The 22913-nt window shown below is 38.2% G+C and overlaps 3 protein-coding genes across 3 annotated transcripts; 1 reads left to right on the top strand and 2 right to left on the bottom strand.

Annotated features, from left to right (window-relative positions):
• Positions 1 to 941: 941 nt before the first annotated feature.
• LOC133712008 (transcription factor MYB54-like) lies at positions 942 to 3013 on the top strand. Its single transcript, XM_062138081.1, has 3 exons — positions 942 to 1729; positions 1820 to 2236; positions 2533 to 3013. Exons 1-3 carry the CDS (start codon positions 1183 to 1185, stop codon positions 2781 to 2783), a joined length of 1215 nt encoding a protein of 404 aa, XP_061994065.1. The 5' UTR covers positions 942 to 1182; the 3' UTR covers positions 2784 to 3013.
• A 3238-nt stretch (positions 3014 to 6251) lies between these two features.
• LOC133708272 (probable calcium-binding protein CML46) lies at positions 6252 to 7045 on the bottom strand. The gene has a single exon (XM_062133731.1). It carries the CDS (start codon positions 6810 to 6812, stop codon positions 6279 to 6281), a length of 534 nt encoding a protein of 177 aa, XP_061989715.1. The 5' UTR covers positions 6813 to 7045; the 3' UTR covers positions 6252 to 6278.
• Positions 7046 to 12374: 5329 nt separating this feature from the next.
• On the bottom strand, positions 12375 to 15722 carry LOC133712183 (cyclic dof factor 3-like). The gene is made up of 2 exons (XM_062138267.1): positions 15299 to 15722; positions 12375 to 14039 (listed from the first exon to the last, which is right to left on the bottom strand). The coding sequence occupies exons 1-2, from the start codon at positions 15548 to 15550 to the stop codon at positions 12705 to 12707; spliced, it is 1587 nt and encodes a 528-aa protein (XP_061994251.1). The 5' UTR covers positions 15551 to 15722; the 3' UTR covers positions 12375 to 12704.
• Between the last annotated feature and the right edge of the window lie 7191 nt (positions 15723 to 22913).

Raw genomic sequence — 22913 nt, 5'->3', positions numbered from 1 at the left:
GAGAGTAGTGACACCAAAACGTGCACTACTGCTTTGGCTACTTGGGGACCCCTAATGGTAGTGCATGACACTATGACGATGACAGAGTCGCGGAGATATTGATTGGAAGCAAACTCCAGATATGACTATGAAGCATTCAACAAAACGAAATAGGAGTCTAGTCTAGTACGAATTCTTCTCTTTCTTTAAGTTATCTTTGTGAGGGTTCTTTGTTTTTCTTTGATCTGTATTTGAATGGTTCGCTAGGGTGAGTGGTGATGGTGGTGGTTTTCAAAGATTTTGACCCAAATGCTTAGTCTTTTCTTGATGTACATTCCTGGCTCACAATAAATATGAAACGTCTCCATTGGGGTTTTCGAGAGAGTGAAAACTGGAAATAAGACCAAAGTATTCGTTTTCTTTTACACTTTAGTAGCATTCATTTGTGTTCATTTTGTTATCACCTCTTAGAGTAAGACCTATCAAGAAAGAGTGTATACAGTTGAGACATTAAACGGAGGGGTTTGGTGACCATGGTCCTTGGGTCAAACAGTACTTCAGATGGTTAACTTATAACCCAAGTTAAAACCCCTCGACTCTAGTTAAGTGCGTACTCTCTCTCTCTCTCCTTGGTTTGAGAAGAAGTTAAAGATTGTGTCATTACTCATTAGGCTCTTAGTTTTTTTTTTTTTTGGAATGATTTAGGCTCTTAGCTAGCTATGCACTATAGTAATTATTAGTAAGTAGCAACACATCTTGTCAATCCACAGACAGACAGACTAAGAACTTTCATGAATTCAGGGCTAGGGTGTGTTGTGTGTTTCACTTTCACACGTGTGCGATTTGTTAAATTTTAAGAGTAGTAGGAGCCTAGGAGGAGCTAGCTTGTTTAATTCAAAGGGGTCAGGGTGAGTCAGGAGGGTTGTTAACTACTTAAAACCATATTTTCTTTTCTTTTCTTTCCTTTCTTTCTTTCTGTCTCTCTCATCATCATCCAATCCCTAACGAGTCAGTGAAATCAGAGTTGGCCTTACAGCAGGTTTCTTAAACACTCTTACTATTTTTTGCTCTTTCCTTGTAGCTTTCTGTTGCTACACTGCAACAAACAAAGTCCCACATCAGATGGTTTTCCAGGCCATTATTTTTTGAACATTACTTTTTTTATTTTTTTGGTCAAGAACATTACTTTGATTAAATCATCAAATGAAGGGCATGATGGCCAATCACAATGCTAGTGCTATAAATGCAACAGAAAATCCTAATGCCTTGAGTTGTTTCCCATCCTCATCTTCCTCTTCTTCTTCTTCACCTGGTTTTTCAATGGGGATGGTTTATGCAGATATGGGCTCCCTCTCCCTCAGTCCCTCCAACTATGGTCTAGTTTCTTCTCACGAGAGCAGTTATTACAATATCTCAAACTCAAACCTCTCTCATAATCATGAAGTGGAAAATGGTAATACACCATATTTCTGGGGGTTTCCGCCGTCTTTGGGAACCAGAAGCGTCGAGGAACACCACGGCCACCACAACAACAGTGACTTTCGCGGAGGCGGTAAGGCCTGTTCAGATAGCATGAGTGATGATGGGACTGAGGAACATAATGAGTCTATTAATCACAAAAATGGGCAGTCAAAACTGTGTGCCAGGGGGCATTGGAGGCCTGCAGAGGATTCCAAGCTCAAGGAACTCGTTGCTCTTTATGGTCCTCAGAATTGGAACCTTATAGCGGAGAAGCTGGAAGGAAGATCAGGTAAACAAGATGTGAGAACAAAAAAGAAAAGTCCTTAATTTAGCCATATTGTTTTCTCACACTAATGGTCTCTCTTTTACTTGGAATCAGGGAAGAGCTGTAGACTGAGATGGTTTAACCAGCTGGACCCAAGGATCAACAGAAGAGCTTTCAGTGAAGAAGAGGAAGAGAGACTAATGCAGGCTCATAGAATATACGGCAACAAATGGGCCATGATAGCTAGACTCTTCCCTGGAAGAACCGATAATGCTGTGAAGAATCATTGGCATGTTATAATGGCCAGGAAGTACAGAGAACAGTCCAGTGCTTATAGGAGAAGGAAGCTTAGTCAATCTGTATACAGAGCTTCATCAATGGAGGAAAACATGAATTCAGCTCCTCCAGCAGTACCATACTCATATCTCAATAATTATGGGTCAAGTGGTAATTCACACAACATGGCCAGTTGGGAAGAAGCAGCAATAATCACAAACGAAAAGGTCCCTCCTCCTTTTCAATTCCTTCCTGGTATGTCTGTCCCTCGAGATTCTCTCTCTCTATTTCTCGTTAATTGTTTTGGTTCCCTTTTGTCAAGTTAGTCTGCCTCGGTTGTCTTTTTTCTGGTTGATCCGAGGTCGCATAGTAATTGTTTTGCTCGATTAATTTGCCACTGATACACATACACTGAATCAGAAGAAGTTTGATCTCGATCAGTCTCTGTGCTCTCACTTGACTCTTTTGAGTTTGTCACCTTTCCTTTGTCTTCTCTCTCTTTCATACACTATTCTTTTTTGATTTACTGTTTCGTGCTATGATTTGTTAAGGTACAAATGATGAAGCAGCTCAGATATCATCTGGTAATTTCTATGATCATCCACCATATATGATGAACGTGATGGCAATGCGACAGTCAAATTACTACCATACCCTTCAGAGTTACTCAGATTCAACATCAGCATCGCCAAGTCTAGTTTCGGCCGGCGGCAAACTCTCTTCTACATCATCAGCTGGAGATCAGGAAAGAAGAGACATTGCACCGTCCTTCATTGATTTTCTTGGGGTTGGAGCCACATGAAGTTAGACGCCTACCAAAAGCTGAAAAGGGTTTTAAAATTTTCATATAATCATGAGAAAGGGTCTCAATGTGGTTGTGGTCCAAGAATTGTAAGAAGCCATTAGAGGTAAAAGAGAGAGGATTGTTGTTCTTAGTTCAGCTAGCTAGCTACTACTACTGACAGTGAAAAATCTGCATCAGTCTCTTTAAGTCATGTCCAACCATCTTTTTCAATATATATATGTTACCACTTACCCCCCATGCCAACTCTCATATGAGACCCTTACCAAAAGGTAAATGAATCAATTAATAACGTACAGTACGTACATTATTATTATTAGGTTATTGTCACAAATTTTGTTGTACCGCCTATTGTTAAAAGCTTAGGACCAATCCCATCAAACTGAAAAGAGCGACTACTACATGAAATGACATAGAGAACATGCATAATGCATAACCTAACCTAAATCCTAGTGTTTAGGTTAATGATCATGTTAAAAAAAGAAAAAAAAAGAAGGAGATCCTGGAACGGTTTGGAACATCGTTTTCCTACTCGGAGGCCGGAGTTGATGTTGAACATCGTTTTCCCAGAATCCTACTGAGAAATGCACACATGGGTTTTTAGCCGTTTGGAGATCTCGGTGATACTTTTGTGGGATGTGTAGTGGTTCAGAATTTGCCATTGATGTTTATCTCTGCTTGCTGAAACAAGAAAGATGCATTAATCAATCCACACTCAATCCCTTACTCAGAAGCCAGCGAGGTATCATTAACTGGTTTGTCTGTAAGACATGATTACAGTGGGATTTGGTTCATCTGGCATTGTTATTGTTATATATATAGAAGCTCTTTTTGTTCCCCAGAAGGGGAAACTGAGTGGTCCAAATATTGGTTGGATTTTGACTTGAAAAGCCCATCCCATCCACGTGCAGTTAATAAGTCTGTTTTGATTCCCATGATTTTATGTTTTACCAACAGTCTCTTAGAGCATTTTTGGCGCTGAGGTGGTGACCGGCATGGGTGAAAAAAGCGCACTTCCAGTTCCACAGGCAAATGGATGACTGGCATCAAATTGACCCAACCCAGCCCAAGAATTATGTCAGTTTCTAAGTTTCTTGACCCAGAAACTGGCCCAAGCCCGAACGTGGGTCCCATCATATATAGTCATGGAGGCCGTTGGATTGCAACTGAGGTGCCAGCAATATTTTTGCAAAAATGCTGTTGTGACTTGTGAGGGTTTGAAACCCAATCACCATGATACATGCACATTTCACGGCCAACTGCACCAACCTGAACAATCATGCTGTTGGCTTTACTTTATTTATACTTAAACTAATTATAAAGTCAAACTAGTTTTGTTTTTTCCTTCTAATTTTTATCATTTACCATGCATAACAATTTAAGGAAAAAATAAAATAAAACAATGAATAAAATAACTTAACAACACAAAATAGTTTATCAAAAAAATGCTGTGATTTTTCTTTTTACCCTACATAAATATTACTTGGTAGGTTATCCATAATGTTCATTGCTACCATCTATTTATATCACATATATTTCAATTTTATAATAAATTAATTAATTAAAAAAATTCGATGAACAGTAACGGACCGGTCAAAAAATATAACGAGTGGAAACACATATCCAGTGACAGTGAACAGTGTCTTGATCCAGTGACCCTGACCTATTGATCCAATGAGTGAACTTGCTTTTAGTTTAATTGCAAAACCATTTGTTTTTCGTGGTGTGACCGTGTTGTTTTTTCACGATATTACATCCGCAATACAGTAATGATGAGTTGAACTAGTCCTTATCACGTGTTTTCACTAGTTGAGAGGTGGAAATGGCTTGAGCATGTTTGTTTCCTTCATAGGTAGAGCCATATATCAATTGGTATGCCGGCATTGTTTATACCATTATTTACTCCTTTGCCGGATTGTTGGCTATCTTTGTTGTCTCAAGGTGTGCAAGAGAAGTTGAAGCTCCATTTTTTATTTTCTCCTTAGATCAATGTTGAGGTCCATTGATCTAATGTTGTTGAGTTAGAAGTAGATTTTTTATGACTCTGTGTTGTGTTGCGATCCCTATCAAAGTGTTTGAATAAAAATTATGATATCAATAAATTATGGTGAAGCATGGGGGTGTGAACTTGTGTTCCAGAAGGTTGGGCCTAGGCTCTTCTCTCCAGTTTTGCTGCGGTTGTTGTTTAGTTTATTGTTTAGTTGGTTGTTTTTGTTCTTAGTTAATAAGTCCATACTCTGTCGAGTTATGGTTGTCGTCGTGGATTCCGGCAGGCGTTTGGATTTGAGTAGCTAGTTCGTTGTTAATAGAACCCAGTCTTACGCCGGCGTAATGTCGTGTGTTTCATTATCGGCCTGTGTTGAGGATTCTGGGAGATCCTGGGATGGCCCACCCAATAGTTTTCTATTGTGGTCATATCCTGTTCCAGTAATTGCCACCTATTTTGGTCAATTTAGCGCGATCAGCTACTCAATTCGGTCTTCGCCGTTGGATCTATTGACGCGTCAGTCTCTCTTTGCTAGAGTGAGGATATGTGGTGTTAGTCTTTGGTTATTTGTCCGTTGTTGTAATCCCTAGTTGGGTGCTGTGATTGTGATGTAATTGCAGTTTCGTTGAATGAAGTTATTTCCGATCAAAAAAAAAAAAAAACACTACAAAACTATTCTAAAAGAAAATCAAATGAAAAGCAAAATTAGTGGTAAAAGTGAAGGGGTCACAAATTAAAGGAAAGGCGAAATATAGTGCACATCATGTATTGATGCTCATGTTACTTTCACTCAAATCATTAATTTATAATATCTAGTGCAAAGAAGTTTATTTATTCTCTAGGTGAAAAAGAAAAATAATATATTAAATACTATAAATTAATTATTGTTAATGACCTAACTCTCTTAATGTCTCAAATAATGATTTTTAAACACTTCTTGAACTAATAGAACTCAAAAATCACAACGCTATTTTTTTACGATTTTTCAAAGTCAAAAAACAAGAAAGCTCATAAACGAATTTCGTTTGACGTTTCAGTGTTCAATCAATTGAAACAAATTTTCAAAATTATATTCTATGAATTATGAGTACTAAAATTTATGGATGAATGTATCAGTAAGCCAAGACTGATGCTTGCTCATAAATGACCCAATATAGGTGTTACATATTTTCTACAACCTTAGGGCCCATGAAACCCACTAAATATTTTATAGTCCATTCAACACACACTCTCTCTCTCTCTCTCTCTCTCTCTCTCTCTCTTTTGGTCAAATAGTTCAAATAACCTTGGGGCTAAGCTAGATCTTTATATATTTGTAGATCTAGAATTCTATGGGAAATAAGGACAAATATAAAATTGTATACCAAGGTAGAATTAGCACCTCATGATAATATACTCTTTATTCAGGAAAAGTAAGCTACAAACCCACTAGAACTATCGAAGACTACGAGTTCGACATTATAATTCAAATTGGTCAACAACTTCAATATAAGTGCTCATCAAAGTCATTAAAAGCAGTTGTCCATGTGTTTGACGAACTCTTCAAAATCAACTAGTCCATCTTGGTTCATGTCCACTGCCTTGATCATCCTCTGGCATTCCTCCAATCCAAACTTCCCCTTCAAACCCAAATTGCACAAAACTCTCTGCAAATCAGCTGCGCCTATAAGTCCATCTCTGTTCTCATCAAACACATCAAAGGCTTCCTTTACCTCCTCCAAGCTTGGCTCCGCCTCATTAAATACTCTTGAAACCAACTCTGCCCCAACCATGTCTTCATTAGTAATAACATCATCTCCCTCATCTTCGTAGCATAGTCCGAGCCTTCCCATCACCATCTTCACTTCTTCTTTGCCTAGCAACGTTTCGTCTTGTCCTTTGTTGCATTGCAGGGGCTGATCAGGGGTTGGTAGTAGTACTTGAGGCTCAGAATAGTTTAGGTAATTTTTGGTTTTGGTCCAGAGCTTCAACAAGGGTTGGAACAGTCCTAGAAAATAGAGGGAGCCCGGTTGAGCTGTAGCTGCTAGCAGTATGTCCTCCATTGATCGATAACTAAGAGATCGAAGAAGCAGAAGTGTGTAAAGGTTATGTTGGTGATCTAAGTAAGCACAGCTTGGAAACTGTAATTATATATATCAAGGAAAGGAGATCGGTCTATGCTTGAAGCGCAAGGTCTTTAACTTTCTTGAGGGGAAAATCTAGCTAGTCCTACTAACAGTGATGCACAAGATGATTGCACAAGAAATTTACTAAAAGCTAGCTTGTCGGACCTGGAGCAAAGTACATGAATGTTTCTAGTCTTTCTACTCAGCTTTGGGGTATTTAAAGAGGTCTCAAATATCCCTTGTAGAATGAGGACTGTAAATATAAAATTCCTTCGTGATATAGAAATTACTAATTTCCTTCCCTTCCAAGTATTATGAAGTGGATATGGTTAAGGTTCACATCTATAGAATTACTAGAAGAAAAAGTGCACTAACTCCATCATAGAATAGATATTATATCTTTTGGACTCTATATTCTGTTCTCCTGTGTTTCCTAGCTTTTAGAAGTTTCCTAGTCTAACATATAAGAGCGTGACTATTCTTCCTGGACAATTCCAAAAGCAGTCTGGAGTTTCCAGGAAAATAATGGAGACAACCACCCTTCGGCTACACAATGACTTTAGCTCAAAACAGCATGACCAAGACTTCTTCTGCTTTCTATAATATGGGCCAAGCAAGGATTGGGAGAGCCTGCAAATGTTTAGTTTTCTTGTGGACTAAGCTTTATTTTCAATGGACAAGTCTCAAGATACAATTCCAAATCCCTTTTAATTTTGAGTCTTCCGGACACTATTGGTGAAATCAGGTCTCAATTTTTTTTTTTTATTCATTAGCTCCGACCCGAAAGATATGCATGGATGTAATAAACTCAGAGTTAAAGGAGAAACAAGAGGGATCTCTACACAGTAGTAACTTCAATCTCTTCCTATAAATACAACCAATGATAATTTTGAACAGAATAATCAAGTTTAGAAGGAGTTTTTCTTTGTTATTTGACTTCTTTCTTTTATATATCCTCTATATATTGACCCTGTAAATTTCATATCAGTTAACTATAATTTTCCTAGCATATCTGTTATCTTTTCCTTCTTTTATTGTATTTGTAACTTTGTTTCCAAACGTTTTCTTAAATTTTTCCCACTCCCCAGACCAAGAAAAGTTATATTCCATATTGCCATTTTATTGGCTGGAAGTCTCTGTAAGGTACACTATCCACTTTTTCCCGGGAAAAGAACCTTTCTTCTCAAACATTTTCCAAGCACTTACTAGTGGCGCTACAGGGAGAATAAATTGATAATGATGGATCTAACATGAGTTTCTTTTCCACTAATTAGGAGCCAAGTTAAAGATGTACTTAGTACTCTTGGGTCTTCGATATGTGATTCAAGGACATTTAGAATAGTCCTCCTAATCATGAGAAAGAGAAAAGGAAAAAACAAAAAAAAGTGAAAATGGGGCATGGGTTTTTATTAGGCTTGCCATTTGGTTTGGTAATTATCGATCTGACCGAATATCAACCGATATTTTAAATTTGGTAAACCGATTTTTTGGTAATTGAAACAGATAAAAACGAAATCGAATATTAACGAAAAAGTTGGTTTAGTTTTTTTTTTTTTTTTTTTTGAGAATTGTCAACTCATTGCATTGATCAGCAAAATTAGGCATGGGCTCGGTGCGGTTCGGGCCGGTTTGGGCCTGAAACCGCAACCACACCGGATAATGCGGTAAGCCCAAAATCCAAACCGCAACCGATTTATAATTGTTTCAACCGGATTTCCGGTTTCACCGTTTTATCGGTGCGGGCCGGTGCGGTGTCGGTCTGCACCGAATTGTAAACACAAGAAGATGTGGTGAAATTTGGAGCAAGCAAGCTGCCCTGCTGCAGCAGGTCCAAACAACAGCAACCCCGCCATCTACTTCACCCTTTCAGCTTTCATTCCTCCGAGTCACTAACAACAGCCCCTCCATCTAGCCACAAAAGTCCCAAAACAGATTAAGATATTTTAGTGATCATATTCAAAAGCTTAAAGCCTAAAGCACATATTCAAAACAGTCCACATAAAACAGATTCAAAGTCCTATAGTTCCAATTTCTAGAAAATAGTCAAACACTCGGTACCCATTTGGCAAAACACCAATTTACTTCAACAAAACACCAATCAAAACCAAAATCAACAAAACCCGCCAGCAAACCAAGCAGTTATAAACGTCTTGATTCAATTACCCTTGTGAAAAAATGAAGAACAACAACTATATACTGATATGCCAGTGGAGAAGAGAAGATGCTAAGTGAGAGGAGATGCTCACCTGAGTCGTGAGAGACTGAGAGCCTCAGAGAAGATGCCTCGGCGTCGGCACCGTTTAGTCGAAGGAGAGAGTGAGAGGAGAGACTAGGAGAGAAAATGCAAAACGGATCGAATGCGGCAAAGAAGAGAGGTTAGTCTCTTAGGGTTTCTACCAGATCGAGTGCAGCCAAGCCTAGGTAAGCTTGCTTTAGGGCCAATCAGAAATTGACAAGTATTAAAATTAAATAAAAAATATAATTAAATAAATTCGGGTCGGTCGGTTTTAATCCGGTCGGTTCGACACCTGGACCCGATTCCGACCCGAAGTGAAGCAGTGCGGTTCGGTGAGTGCTCAAAACGGCGCCGTTTTAGATGCGGTGCGGTTACCGCACCGGAAAATGCCGGCGGGTCGGGTCGGTAACCGGATTTCCGGTCCTATATGCCCAGTCCTAAGCAAAATTACACATAATGACCCATCCATGTGGGATTGTCAAAAGAGTCACTACCTAAGTAATTCAACATTTTTAAAGACCATGAAGCTCAGCCAAAATCTATCCTAAAATGTCCTAGAAAATCAAAAGGCCAAGACATTCCGAGTATTTTTAGCGATAAATCTCATAGAGAACCTACAAATTCATTCCCCATAGGAGAATAAATTCTTACATAAAAATAATTTAAAGTAAAAAAATTCAGCCAAGCAGCTCAGCTGTCCCATATACCAATCAGAAGCCCAAAAGAATGGGAAACCCTATCACTAGGCCCAGAAGGGTTCCAAACCCAACTAGACCTGCTAAGGCCACCCAAATCAAGTACGGCAGCACACTAGACCGCCTCCAGTCGACGACGCCGGACTGGGAGGTCATCCACCGCTGGTCGTCGCCATCGTCGCCTCTCCCAGCAGCAACCAACCCCGCTCCAGCACGGATCAGCGTTGCATCTGTTAGCCCTACCGCACAAGCCTCCTTATACGGCGACCGGTCATCAGCCACCGTCACCGCCTAGCCGCCTGGCACAATACGAAATCCCGAGGTAGACCTCCCCCCGGTGCTCCACTCCGCGACCCGACGAGCCAAACCTTCCCAAACATCCCGGGTCAAGAAAGACCTGAAACCATTGCCGCTGCCACAAAAAGCCACCCGAGACAGAAGCTCTTCATTGCCCCCAATTTTGAGAATCAGACGACGGGAACCCCGCCATCCTCAATCCCCCAACGACTAGACGAGAAGGAAACCCCATCTCCTCTAACCCAATTTGCAGAACAGCCGCCAGGAGGCCACAGCCTCCACCTACCTCTCAGAGAGAGTAACCTAGACATTTTGTGGTAATATCGAGACTAGTCGTGATGGTTTAGTTTTGATAAATACCGAATCTACAAGATATCTAAATATTAGCTATATATACTCTAGTTTTCAATATACATACATATATATTAAGAAATGTAAACATAATTATTTTCATAATAGTATTAACATTATTATTAATACTAGATTAATAGTATATGTATTTTAAGTAACTTGATAAAAGATCATTAAATGACTAGTTTTATTGAAATAACTAAAACTTGATGTCAAATGTAAATAAAGAGAGCTATAATCTGATAAGCAGATGAATACAAAGTTTTTAACAACTTATCAAATTAAATAATCTAGTATTGTTCATTCTAATTATATTACAAAGAAATACTTGTTGTAAAGTTGGTAATACCGAAAACCGAAATACCGAATTTGGTAGATATGATTAAAACCGAAAATTTTGGTTGGTAATTTGTAACTCCATTTTGAAACCGAAAGCTTTGATTTTGAAGTTGGTAAGGCTAATAACCGATTCGAACCGATCGAGTGACGACCTTAATTTTTATGCACCAATATATTAAAGTTGACATATGGATGCAAAATTTCTATTACAAATGTTATTTGATCGAAACTCTAAAATTAAAAATAGATATTTATAACACACTATGAAATGGTTTATGATGGATTTTCAACCATCATATATACTATTTTTTTTTTCAAATTTAACGGTTAAAATATACAAATTATATCGTACTTTGGAATATAGTAAAATTTTTATTGAAAATATTAGAAATTCTAAATATATCTTCAATAAAAATTTTACTATCAGCTCCTCCCGCGCCTCGCTGGTACAGAATCTGTGCAGCGTCGATACCCAGACACTTGTACCTGTACCACTTCCCGATCTGGCAATCCCACTAGCCTGAGATATGATCAAACATAACGATCGTTGTACAGACCCAGCCACAAAAGCCAACTCCTTCTCCCTCTAAAACCGCGATGTACCAAAGGCTAGAGGCCTACTCGACTCGACGTGGAGAGAGACTGTCGGTCCCAGTTCTGCCGCCGTTGCTATTCTCGAACTCTAGGTTTCGCTATGATAATATGACATTCCCTTCCTTTTGCTTGCACAAAAAGATTTGATTTTTTTTTTAAATAAATAAATAAAAAGGTTTGATGTTAACAAGCCCCAAAATGAGAACCAAGTCCATTCTTCAGAAATAAAAGCAAAAATTAGATTTGATATTTCCCTTCCTTTCAAAAGGTTTGATGTTAACAAGCCTCAAATGAGAACCACAAGAGTAATCTATTCTTCAGAAACAAAATTTACAACATACCATTACATCTCTTGGAATCACATGCATAGGGTCCCATAGCAACTAATATATTATGCAGAGTTTGTGGCCTCTTTCTAGTCGACAAGGAAGACAATGAAATATCTGAAATATTTCACTTGGCTGAGGGTTCAGAGACACACATAAATGGAGTCTGATTTTGATATATTATCCAGCTACAAGCTGCAAGGTGATCCAAACAGAGAAAGGAAAAGCAGTCACTTTAGGTTTGTGGATATACTTGGCTTACACTGCTTTAAACTTTTTGGTATTTTTCAAGTTTGGATTCGTTGTGCTTAGTTAAAAGACACAGATGCCTCGCTTATTGACACAAGTTACAAGATTATCTGCACGCCTGAATTCAGGACCTACCCTGCGAGGACTTTTCGACCTTTTCTTAATTTCTGCAGTTGTGACTAATCTAACGCTCCCGGTTACTCCGGAACACTGAATTTTCGATGAACTTTACGGTGCCAAAACGATTTACCACTACTGCTAGATGTCTTAGCAGTTAGCACTTTTAACATTCTATCACGTTTTAAAACTAAAACTATTACTGATTCAACTGATATTAAGCTGCAGCCATGTTTTCGTTTTTAGCAGCATAGGGTTGGTATACATTAAGATCCAGAATCTTCTGCAAGGAATGGAAACAGCAACTGTTGGAAAGAACCTGGCAAAATTATTCTGCACATGAGGTTTTGTTTACATCCAAGTATCTCTCTCTCCATATTACCTATGTTAACTTATACTACCTCTCACTCAAGTATGTATACAAACAATTTGAAGCATTTAAGCTGAAAACTAAAGTACCTGCCCATACAGTTACACAAGATTAAAGGAAAAAAAAAACATCTGTGTGATCTAGTCAGAAACAGCTTTGCTCTGGTTTGAAGTTCTGGGATTGACATTGCGAAAAAGGTGATAAAAAACGGTCAGCAGCAAATTGTTGCAGTAGGTAGGCTCCTTCTATCTGTGATCATGAGATCTCACGGAAGTTGAGTGACCGGGAAAAGGCTGCAGGATTAGCTTGCAATACCGAAGATTGTTCAACAAATTGCCTTTTCTCATGTCCCTTGGATTCAAATGACTTGAAGATACCTCCCTCGTTGATAGAATTTCCCTTTTCATTCTTGATGCCAAGTGTTTCCCATATAGAGCTCTTTGCAGCTTCACTAGGATCATCAATCCTTAACGTTTTCGGAATCAAAACACATCTATCTGACCTGTTATCTCTGCTGGACTCTTCTTTTTGAGAGCTGGCTTGATTAAGAATGTCCCCGTCTCTTGGATGTTTCCCTAAGGTCGGGGAATTTGGACCAGAGCTTGTACCACAGTGGCTAAGATTGGAGGATGGTGGAGAATTACATGGTACATTCCAAGAGCCGGGTCCAGTGCAGCCCCAGTACGGTGGTGCAGGGTAGAATGATATGGGAAACCCTGAATGGAAGAATGTGGGTGGAGGCATTGCAGAGGTCCACTGAGGTGAGTTCCATGGATAAGGCCAAGGGGAGCCTGGAAAGCATGGTACTTGATGAGGAGAGAAGCTTTGACAGTTGTGAACTGCTGGTTCTTGTATACCAGCTTTGCATCCCCTCTCTGATGAATTCGAAGCTGTAACATTAGACGATCCACTTGATTGGTCATCCCCATTATCTCCAGTTATGGAAGGAACCAGAATTCTTTGTTGATCAGGTACATGAAAACCATTCTGAAGAGAGTTTTGTGTTTTCTCGGCGAGGTTCAATACAGAAGCCATTGATTCACAAAGAGGAGAATCTGAACCAAAGGTAAGGACAGTGCCATTTCTTCCCAATGTTGGATTGTGCGCACCATTAGAAGCACCAGCAGCACTAGCATGAGCTGTTTGGAGAGCATCCGACATTAACATGTGACGATAGTGTGAAGCTGATGAAGCGTTCTTGTTCTTGCGACGACCAGCTCCCACAGGAACATTCCTCATGATTCCTCCGGCAGTCCAGTATCTTTGACAGTTCTTGCAAAAATGGCGGGGCTGATTGACGTTGTAGTTGTTGTAGTAACAGAACTTGGTGTCCATGCTATTACATCGGGGACATGGAAGTATCTTGTCTGGCTTCTTCAGAGTCTTGTCTTGTGAGCAACTGGTCTCATCACTCTGTTCTCCATTCTTAGAAGATTTCAGAGATACTGAAGTTTCTCTATCAGCTGAGGGAGTTTTGGGATTCTCACTAATTCCCGACGATGTTGTTGGAGGTTTCAAGTCTTCTGTGAATTGATCTAAGGGATTATCTTCCTCTTTGTCAGCAGTGAATTCTTTGCCTGATATTGTTTCCTAATATATGTAAACAATAAGTTCCAATTAGAGAAGTGCAGCGGCGGGATTCCAGTATATTAAGCAAACATAGGCAATGGAACTCCAAACCAGTCTTAAACACAGAAATAACAAGAAAAGTAGATCAAGAATATCTGGATATGCATAATCATTATTCTTTACTGTTAAACACAATGTTGTGGTCATACATTCTTAAACTTTTGATTATACTCTGAAAACTCATAGAGCCATTTGACAAACCAACTTAACTAGACAGCAATCAGCTTTCATGTCGTTGAAGCAGAGTAAAAGGGTATGTGATGAACCTCCAACGTGCTTTTTTAACTGACACGCTTTGTTAGTAATGGGGATTGAAGTGAAGTGGCTAGGAAGGGAGCAAAACCATGAAAAGTTATTTTCGATGAAGAAAGAAATGAAAAGTTGTTACAGAAGCAGACGTAGCGAAACAGAAAAGTTTGTCCAGAAAAGAGAAAAGGTGGAAGAGGCTTGTGGGAACAATAATTAAACACTGCAGAAAAATCAGAACCACATCTTGGAATTTATCATAAGCTGTTGAATCTGATAAGATAAGAGTTATCCAATCCTCCCAAAAACAAAAGAAAACTTCAGAATACATCTTTCAAACTCTTTTTCTAAAAACTTGACAATATTGGATAAATTCTTCCGAGTAAGTACTCTTGCTCAAAAACAGAGTAACCTTATTTGCAATCTGAAGGTGAAGTGAAAAAAAGTAGCTAAGTTCTTCTAATCACCAACTAGGATATAACTCTGATTCTCTCTAGTTCCCCAAAACATTAAACAGCTCTCAATCCTCAACTAGGATATATTGTTTATAGTTCTAACACAAGAAATGCTTAAAAATATATGAACCGACATCATTTTATAAAACAAATTCCCATTTTGGAAAACTTGAATTCAATCAAACTAACCCAGAATAAGACTCATAACACAGCATCCAAATATCATGACGTAACCCCTCGAAGTGTCAAAATGAAAATGACCATATACCAAACAGCCTCGATATAATCAAGATGAGAGAGAATAAGAAGAGAAGAACAAGGACCAAACTTTCAATCTTGATTTCTACAAACAATCAATCAACCAACTTCAATTCCTTCTTAATTCAACTGTCAGATCCCAGAATCGAAAATCCAATAGGTAAGTAAAACCGACTCATTTATAATTCTGGGTTTTGGAGAAATGGGTTGGTCTTAGAATTCGAAAAAGCACCATACAAAACTCAAAAGTTTCAAGCATACCTTGTTCTCTTGGTCTTCAGGCGAAGTAGTTTCTGAACAACAAGGAAGCTTGACTGAGCAATCTTCTTCTTCAACAGCACCACCACCGGTAGCAGCAGCAGCAGCAGCAATCTTAGAGTCAACAGCAGAGTCGGAAGCTCCACATGGCGGGTCATCATTGGTCGGAACCTCATGGCCGTTGAGTGGCGCCGAAGCCAAAGGTATGGTCTTTCCGAAGAGCTTTATGGTGGGGCTGATTTCATTCTCAGACATTCTTCTTGTGAATCTCTAATCTAACCTCTGTGTTGGTTTTCCTTCCTCTCTTGTTTCAAATCAAAGTCCAAAGCCCGAGTCTTTTTCCGCTCTAAATTTGAGTTTTGATCGAGGGAGAGAGAGAGAGAGAGAGAGAGAGAGAGAGAGTTGGGAAGGAGAGAATTGAATTGTGATATTGGTAAGAGGAGCAAGTGTGTCTAGTAGTAGGAGGTTTAAGGGAGGGGGGGGGCCAGAGGTGGGAATGCCACATCACCAAAGGAGGAAAATTGTGAGCCACAAATTGTATGTGGCCTTTGAGATCTTTGGGCTCTGTTGGATTCCCCAAATTTCTTTAAAAGATTATAAAGAAAGTGTAGTACTAGTGCCTCTTTTGTCCTCCTCTACTTTTTCTCTTCCATGTCAGCAAAAGCGACCTTTTTCCCCAACCTTTTGCCACAGTTACTCCTCACCTGCCAACAGCCAACCTTCTCTTCCATCCCTTCCTTTCCTTTCCTTCTCCTTTTCACCCTATTTTTGCCTTTGCTTTTAACACATTCTATTTGATTAGTTATCTTGCCCATTTTGGAGCAACTTATTTTGGGCAAAACTTGTCTCCCTTTTATGGATTGATTTATGATGATCCATGCAATAGTCCATCATTTGCACTTGGATGCTTTTGTGCACACGGCCGACCGGGAAGAAAACCATCTAGGGCACCGGATTCTTCACTCTCAAATTACTCACCATGAATGACTTTAGTCCAACATTGTATTAAGTTATGCAAAGTTTTGTGTGTCCAGCATTATACGGCAGGGACTTATTTTCAGGGATTTATCTTAAGCCTCAAAATTTATACTAATCATTTGTGATATTAAGAAAAAAAATTGCGACTCAAAAGTTTCTTAAACGGATACCGAAGTTGATTTTGTTGTTTGTGATACTAATTGTCTCTATGCACAGTTTACGCTTCAATCCACATGCCAAATGCATGCAACCGTTAGAATCTTTATTACCTAAAAAAGAGAAAGAGATAGAATCCAAACGACAAAGATTTTATTGTTAGCTCATTTGCTTTTGCAACGTCAATGTTAATGTAGAATTGTGTTGGAATCTATGCATCTATCAAAGTTTTATTGTTGGAGATGTCTAGGTAACAAATGGCAGTTTTATATGCGAAGACTCCAAATTGCCTATATGTTAGTTTTTACGAGGAAAAAAAGTCGTGCATGAAGTTTTCTTTCAGAAAAAGAGCCAAGAGCTCTGCAGTTTTAGACCATAAGCTTGACTTATTATGTAATTTCATTAATGTAATTACAAAGTTACACATAAAGCGAAGTTTAAATACATTTCATTAGCCAATCATGGGTCGGAAGCCAAACCCTAGTCTAACAACCACCAAATTCACAGTTCTGGATCAACTAAAAAAATGGTTGCAAATCATATTTTATTTAACAAAGAGTTGTTTCTTCTAGTGAAAAGTTTATATTGTATTTCCCAAGCAAGTGATGTTTCAAATACTTTAGTTATTGATTTTGTAAAAAAGTAAGTAAAAAAAAAATGCTACGCCGATCGTCTCTCTAGAATCCATCGTATTATGAATTTCCTAACAGATTATGGTCTCACTTCTACTTAAATTGTCTTAGATGTACTCTCAATAATATCATTATTCGAGTAGATCCGCAAATTGGCTCCCACGACATTTGTGGAGGGCATATTAGCCCTTCGCTTTATTCTCCGAAAAAGACCGAAACATTTCGTTGTTTCTTTTAATTGAGGTTATTCAGAAAATAAAATTTTGAGAAGATAGGTGTGCAAATTTTCTTATAGGAAAATTTTACTTTTTTTTTTTTTGATGACAATAGAGAAATTTTACTTGGTCTTCTTCATTTTCTTTGGCAATGAAATTGCTTTCTTGAAGCAACAGTAACGCTCGGCTTTTTCAGGCGTTTGTGGCAGCTTATTTATGAGGGAGACACGTGGTAGGTAGGCCACCGGGACAACTTTGATTATCAATCAAGGAGCTAACATCTGGACTAACTGAGGGTGGGGGACCCACCTGCAAAAAGCGCAAGTAAAAAGGGCATCTTAGATTATCCCATCCCCGCCGTTCATTCCCAAGACTAGTCTCTCTCACTCTCCTCTGTCAAAAAACCTAGGTCAACCTTATCTAGTGGCTGTGACTCTCCATAATTTCATGGCTTTTGCATTTATTACGTCATATATATATAACACATTATTTACTCCTTCCTCCTCTATATTTTGAAGAAGACACTACCTTCAACCTTCTAATGAATTTGTGTACACAAGACTTGGTTAAAAGTAAACAATGTTCATCAAGTATCAACCCAATATAACAATACGAATTTAAATATTGACACAATCTTATAAACTTATCCTTACAATTAAATACTTTCAAGGGTTAAATACTGTTTACTCTCTGAACTTTTACCCAAAAAACACTTCACTCCCTGTATTTATAATTTCACACGTTTACTCATTATACTCTCAATTTTGGACCAATAGGTCCATTCCGTTACTCTCCGTCAAAAAGCTCCGTTAACTAGATGACGTGGCAATCCCTATCCCATTAAAATGTCTATTATACCCTCAGTTCATCTTTTTATTTTTATTTTTTTATTTATTTTATCTTTTTTTAATTTATTCTCGAAGCACTCAGCTTTCAAAACTTATCCATTCATGTTATGAATCAGAATAGCATACATGCCTATTAAAGACAAAAATCACAGAGCAACAACCACAGTAAAACACAAAGTTCAAATCGTTTAAACATAAACAAAAATAGCTAAAAGCTTTAATAATCGTGAGATCAGAGTTGATATTATAGACGACACAATCAAAAATCATAAACTATTTCCACAACCCACAGTTGCCCCTCATCCGGCCCTCCGTCTCTGCATCAATTTTGGTTGCAGATCTGCAGCTATTTCTCACCACAACCCATGGTCGTCGTCCACCTGATCTAGGGCTACGATTTCCTCGTCGAGATGTATATATATGTATTCGAACTATGAGGAAGAGAGAGAAGGTTGTACCTTTTGGACGGCTCGGTTCAAAACTGAATTGGATCAGCCCTGAAATCCAAACATGTCGTCTCCTTCACTAGCAAATTCAAGGACTACGGCACCGGCCTCGAGCTGCAAATTGGGAAGCAAAACGCCGCAGTGTTTCCAAACCCGATCTAAGCACAAGCTAACAAGTCCCAGCCGACCATGGCTATCGGAATTGCGTGGTGCTCAACAGAGGGGAGATCAATCAACTCGTCCGCCGCCGTAGGAAAACCTGTAGCAAGAGAAAGGAAGAGAAATGGAGGATAGGGGCTTAAGAAGAGAGTGAGGAAGTGAGGAAGATTGAGTGTGTGAAGAAGGAGAGAGAAGTGTCGAGGTCGATGTCTATTGGGTTTGCATGTTTCTAGTGGAAGAAGAAAAGATAAACAGAAAAAGATAAAAAGATTAAAAAAATAAATTAAGAAAAAAGAAAAAAGATGAACTGAGGGTATAATAGACATTTTAATGGGGTAGGGATTGCCACGTCATCCAGTTAACAGAGCTTTTTGACGAAGAGTAACGGAATGGACCTATTGGTCCAAAATTGGGAATACAAGGAGTAAACGTATGAAATTAGAAAGATAGAGATTGAAGTATTTTTTTGGTAAAAGTTCAGGGAGTAAACAGTATTTAACCCTACTTTTAACATAGGAGATAGAGGAAAATAAATCATTATAAGAAGTATGCTTTAAGAGACTAATTAACTCTCTCTTTGAATGTTACGATTCTTTAACTACATCTTCTAAAGCGCCCCCGTTCATTCAGCTCGCAGCAATCCAATTAGTTCTCCGGGTGAAAATACATTAAACATTTCATCTTTTGAAACTAACATTGTTGATGTTTTTTGATGTACAATGATTTTAATATGCCTATTATGGATTTGTACCCCCGGGATCTATAAACTTTTTGGATCTTATTAATCAAAGAGATAGGTCGCTTTTGTTATATGCTAATTTATGTTCACATACTACATTAAAACAAAAACACATAATCAGATACAAGTATGATAAAATTTATAAAGCTATATATGAAATCTCAAATCTTATAATATATATGAAAGTCAAAAGTGTGAAATAACATTGATGAATTAAAAACAATTTATGAATGACAAGAAAGCTAGAAATAGGTGGAAAAAGAAAAATTGATTGAGAAAACGGAAATTCCTTTAATTCGGTCAACAATATCAGCACAAGTAAATTATCCATATCTTTTGCTTTCATATATCCGAACCAGGTGTAATACATATTGAGGAGTGCTCAAATTGGATAAGGAAGACTGCATACATGGCATTTTAAGAAGGGCCGTGCATAAGTAAAAATCTGTGGTCACTATTTCACACATGCAGAAATCTAAAGGGGGAATACAAATCCTTGGAGAACAAGATCATGATTAGAATGGAAGAAGATATTCTCGTAAAAAAAAAAAAAAAGTTGGAAGAAGATGATTCAAAGTGGAACTACGGTGTTCATGCATGAAAGTGACTGATGAAGCACAATGGTCTTACTTTTGTCAGTTTCGTGAAAGAAACAAATTAAGAAAGACTTCAAATTTAAGACCTTATATATATATACAAATGCTATAACTTGTCAGGTTGGCCGACCTTGAACCATAGCATATGTGGTTTTGAATCTAGCTAACCCAAAAGTTCAAAACGCTTTAATTTGCTTGGAAACAGAAGCATCCAGATCTGCAAGACTTGTGGTAATGGTCTAATGGATGACTGTACGAGTGTAGGGTTCAGAATCAAAACTTCAAACTTTACCTACATAAATGGCAAAAAAAAAACTTTACCTACATAATATAAGGTTGATTTTGATTTTACAAAATGGTAATAGAAGTTATGGCTACGGATTCTTTTCATTTACTTTGATTGCGGGCAAAGGACTAAGATAGAATTGACTTCTCTCAATCAATCGAGTACAAGCAATTACATAACTGCTCAAAGTCAGCTCAGCTAATTGATCGATGGATCTAGAGAGACTTTAAGATCAGTTTTGGTATATGCACATCAGTGATCAGTCATAATATTGACACAAGTTTCAAATGTAACATTAAATTTACATGAGATGAGATTGATTACAATGGACGATCAATCTTCACACATAAAGTTGAGAAAATGAACAAAGTAAGAATGACTAATGTTGGTAAAAATAGCCAACTCAATTTATGCACATGCAAACGAAACTAATTGATTCCTTTTGTTTTACCATTTTACTAGTTTAGATAATCTTAATATATTTAACACTTGTATTGTTTATACTATATACCAGCGAGTTTGTTGAAGTTCTTTAATTCTAAACAAAAGATTGAAGCTTCATCTTGCTCCTTATAATAATATACTTTTCACGAACATTTTAGTTTGGGCAATGATATAGGGCCTCAATGAGGCTTAAGACTTGTGGTTTCAAATCCTAGATGTCATGCCATGTAAGCAAATACAAATTTTATTTTCAATTTCATCTAATATATTTTGCCACATCATACTATTGCAACACCAACTTTACATTTTTATATTTCCTTTTAGATGTTAGGAGTGAATCAATTACCTTAATGAATTTAATTAGGTGATGAAAAAAAATCAGCTATTAATTATGTATTAATTTAAGAGATATGTCTACAAGAGCAAGCACTTTCGCTCTGCTAGGGTTTATCGTGGACGGCAGTCGACGACAATTCTTCAGGCCTCGGCCTATTCCTTTCATAGGGATCTCCTCAGGCTTCGGCCTCCTCATTCTCTTGGTTGCATTTGTTGCTTCCAAGCTCTTCAATGGTGTGCTGCTCGAAAGCGACGGTGGTCGCTCAAGTGTGGTTGGTTAGACGTTGCCAATGACTTCGGGCTTCGGTGGGACGGAAAGAGTTGGTGATGACAGTTATTGGGAAGGGTGGGATCTAGGTAGGCCGGATCTGTTGTCTCTCATCCATGGTGGTTTCAAGTGGTCGTCTTCACTTTGTGGGGACGACAGTGGTTCGTGGTCGCTGAGGGCGGACTTGCTTATCCTCCGGTCGGGTCTGACGGGGTTGGGTATTCCCCTACTTCTACCGCCGACGATTGATCCAGGGGATTTGGAACAGGTTTTGGCGGATCTGGGGTGCACGGGGTTGAACCCAGGTGGTGATGGCGGTGTCCTCTTGGTCATGGAGGGTGGCGAAGTGGTGACTGGCCTTGGGATCGGCGGAGGAAGAGTATCTGGCAGCGGCGGCTATTCTGGCAGTAGCGGGATTGCTAGGGTTACTAGGGTTCTTCCGAGCCGGGCTGGAGATTGGGCCTTCCTTTTATGGGCTTGGGTCTATTTAGTTAGGTGGGCCTGCTGGGATTGTTTAATTTTGGAAGGGATGGAAGGTGACTTGTCATCTTCCATTCCTAGCATTTAGTTTCTTTAATAGGTCGCAAAGTTCACATTCTCTGAGGGTTCATTTTACTATTTGCTTTGGAGATTGTTGATCTTTGTTTGAAATAAAGGTGCTTTATCTTCCTTAAAAGGTGGGTGTATTCGGGGTGGCCTGGGGCTTGTTCTTGTCATAGAATAGGTGTTTAGGGTTCCCTAAGGAACGATTCTTTCTGTCGACCCCATAGGGGTGTTTCGTTTTTGTACTGCTTGCTGAATCTATATAATGGGCTGACCTCTTGTTCTAAAAAAAAAAGAGATATGTCTACAAATTCTTTTACCAATATTTTTCTTCATTTATTTAAATTCTTTCCTATAATTTTTCTTTCCAAATAGCATAAATATATTAAATTAGGTGTCAAGAAATAGGCAATAACTTTTCTTTCTAAATATTGATTAATTTCATCCAAAAAATAGCATTAATAAATTGAATTTGGAAAATACGTATGTCTAAATTAAGAGGTAAGAAAAAAATTTCATGTTAATAGCAGTCATTAATTATCATTTACAATCTAAATATAAGGAGGAAAAAAAACAAACAGAAAATAATAAACTAAAATATAGTGTTTAAACCCTAGCTACATAAAGAGAAAAGAATGAACAAAAGAACATATATAATCACAGATTTGCTCACCTAAGGGACAGTTTTAAGGGACAAATGCATCTCAACCACATGCATTAAATATAAAAGCAGAAATTATAACAACTTAAAACTGTGCATTTATTTTCAGCCGTCAGATTCACTTGTCCCTCACAATCCCTTAAAAACTGTCGCTTAGGTGAGCATGCCTTTATATAATCATATAACTATGTATTTTTCACATTATATTTTCAAAATTTACAGAAACGCAATAAAGGTTGAACTCATATATACATGTGTTATGCAAATCTATTGATCAAATGTATGTGCAAATGTATTGACTGAATTACATG

This window comes from Rosa rugosa, chromosome 5, assembly GCF_958449725.1.
Source record: "Rosa rugosa chromosome 5, drRosRugo1.1, whole genome shotgun sequence".
Lineage (NCBI taxonomy): Eukaryota > Viridiplantae > Streptophyta > Magnoliopsida > Rosales > Rosaceae > Rosa > Rosa rugosa.
The sequence above is the reverse complement of the archived record's forward strand: the minus strand, read 5'-3'. Positions and strand labels throughout refer to the sequence as shown.

Excerpts from the sequence above, each read along its gene's own strand:
- LOC133712008 (XM_062138081.1), top strand. The coding sequence starts at position 1,183 with ATGAAGGGCATGATGGCCAATCACAATGCTAGTGCTATAAATGCAACA. Across the intron at positions 1,730-1,819 it reads GAAGCTGGAAGGAAGATCAG|GGAAGAGCTGTAGACTGAGA; the intron begins GTAAACAAGATG and ends ACTTGGAATCAG. Across the intron at positions 2,237-2,532 it reads TCCTTTTCAATTCCTTCCTG|GTACAAATGATGAAGCAGCT; the intron begins GTATGTCTGTCC and ends TGATTTGTTAAG.
- LOC133708272 (XM_062133731.1), bottom strand. The coding sequence starts at position 6,812 with ATGGAGGACATACTGCTAGCAGCTACAGCTCAACCGGGCTCCCTCTAT.
- LOC133712183 (XM_062138267.1), bottom strand. The coding sequence starts at position 15,550 with ATGTCTGAGAATGAAATCAGCCCCACCATAAAGCTCTTCGGAAAGACC. Across the intron at positions 14,040-15,298 it reads CTGAAGACCAAGAGAACAAG|GAAACAATATCAGGCAAAGA; the intron begins GTATGCTTGAAA and ends TACATATATTAG.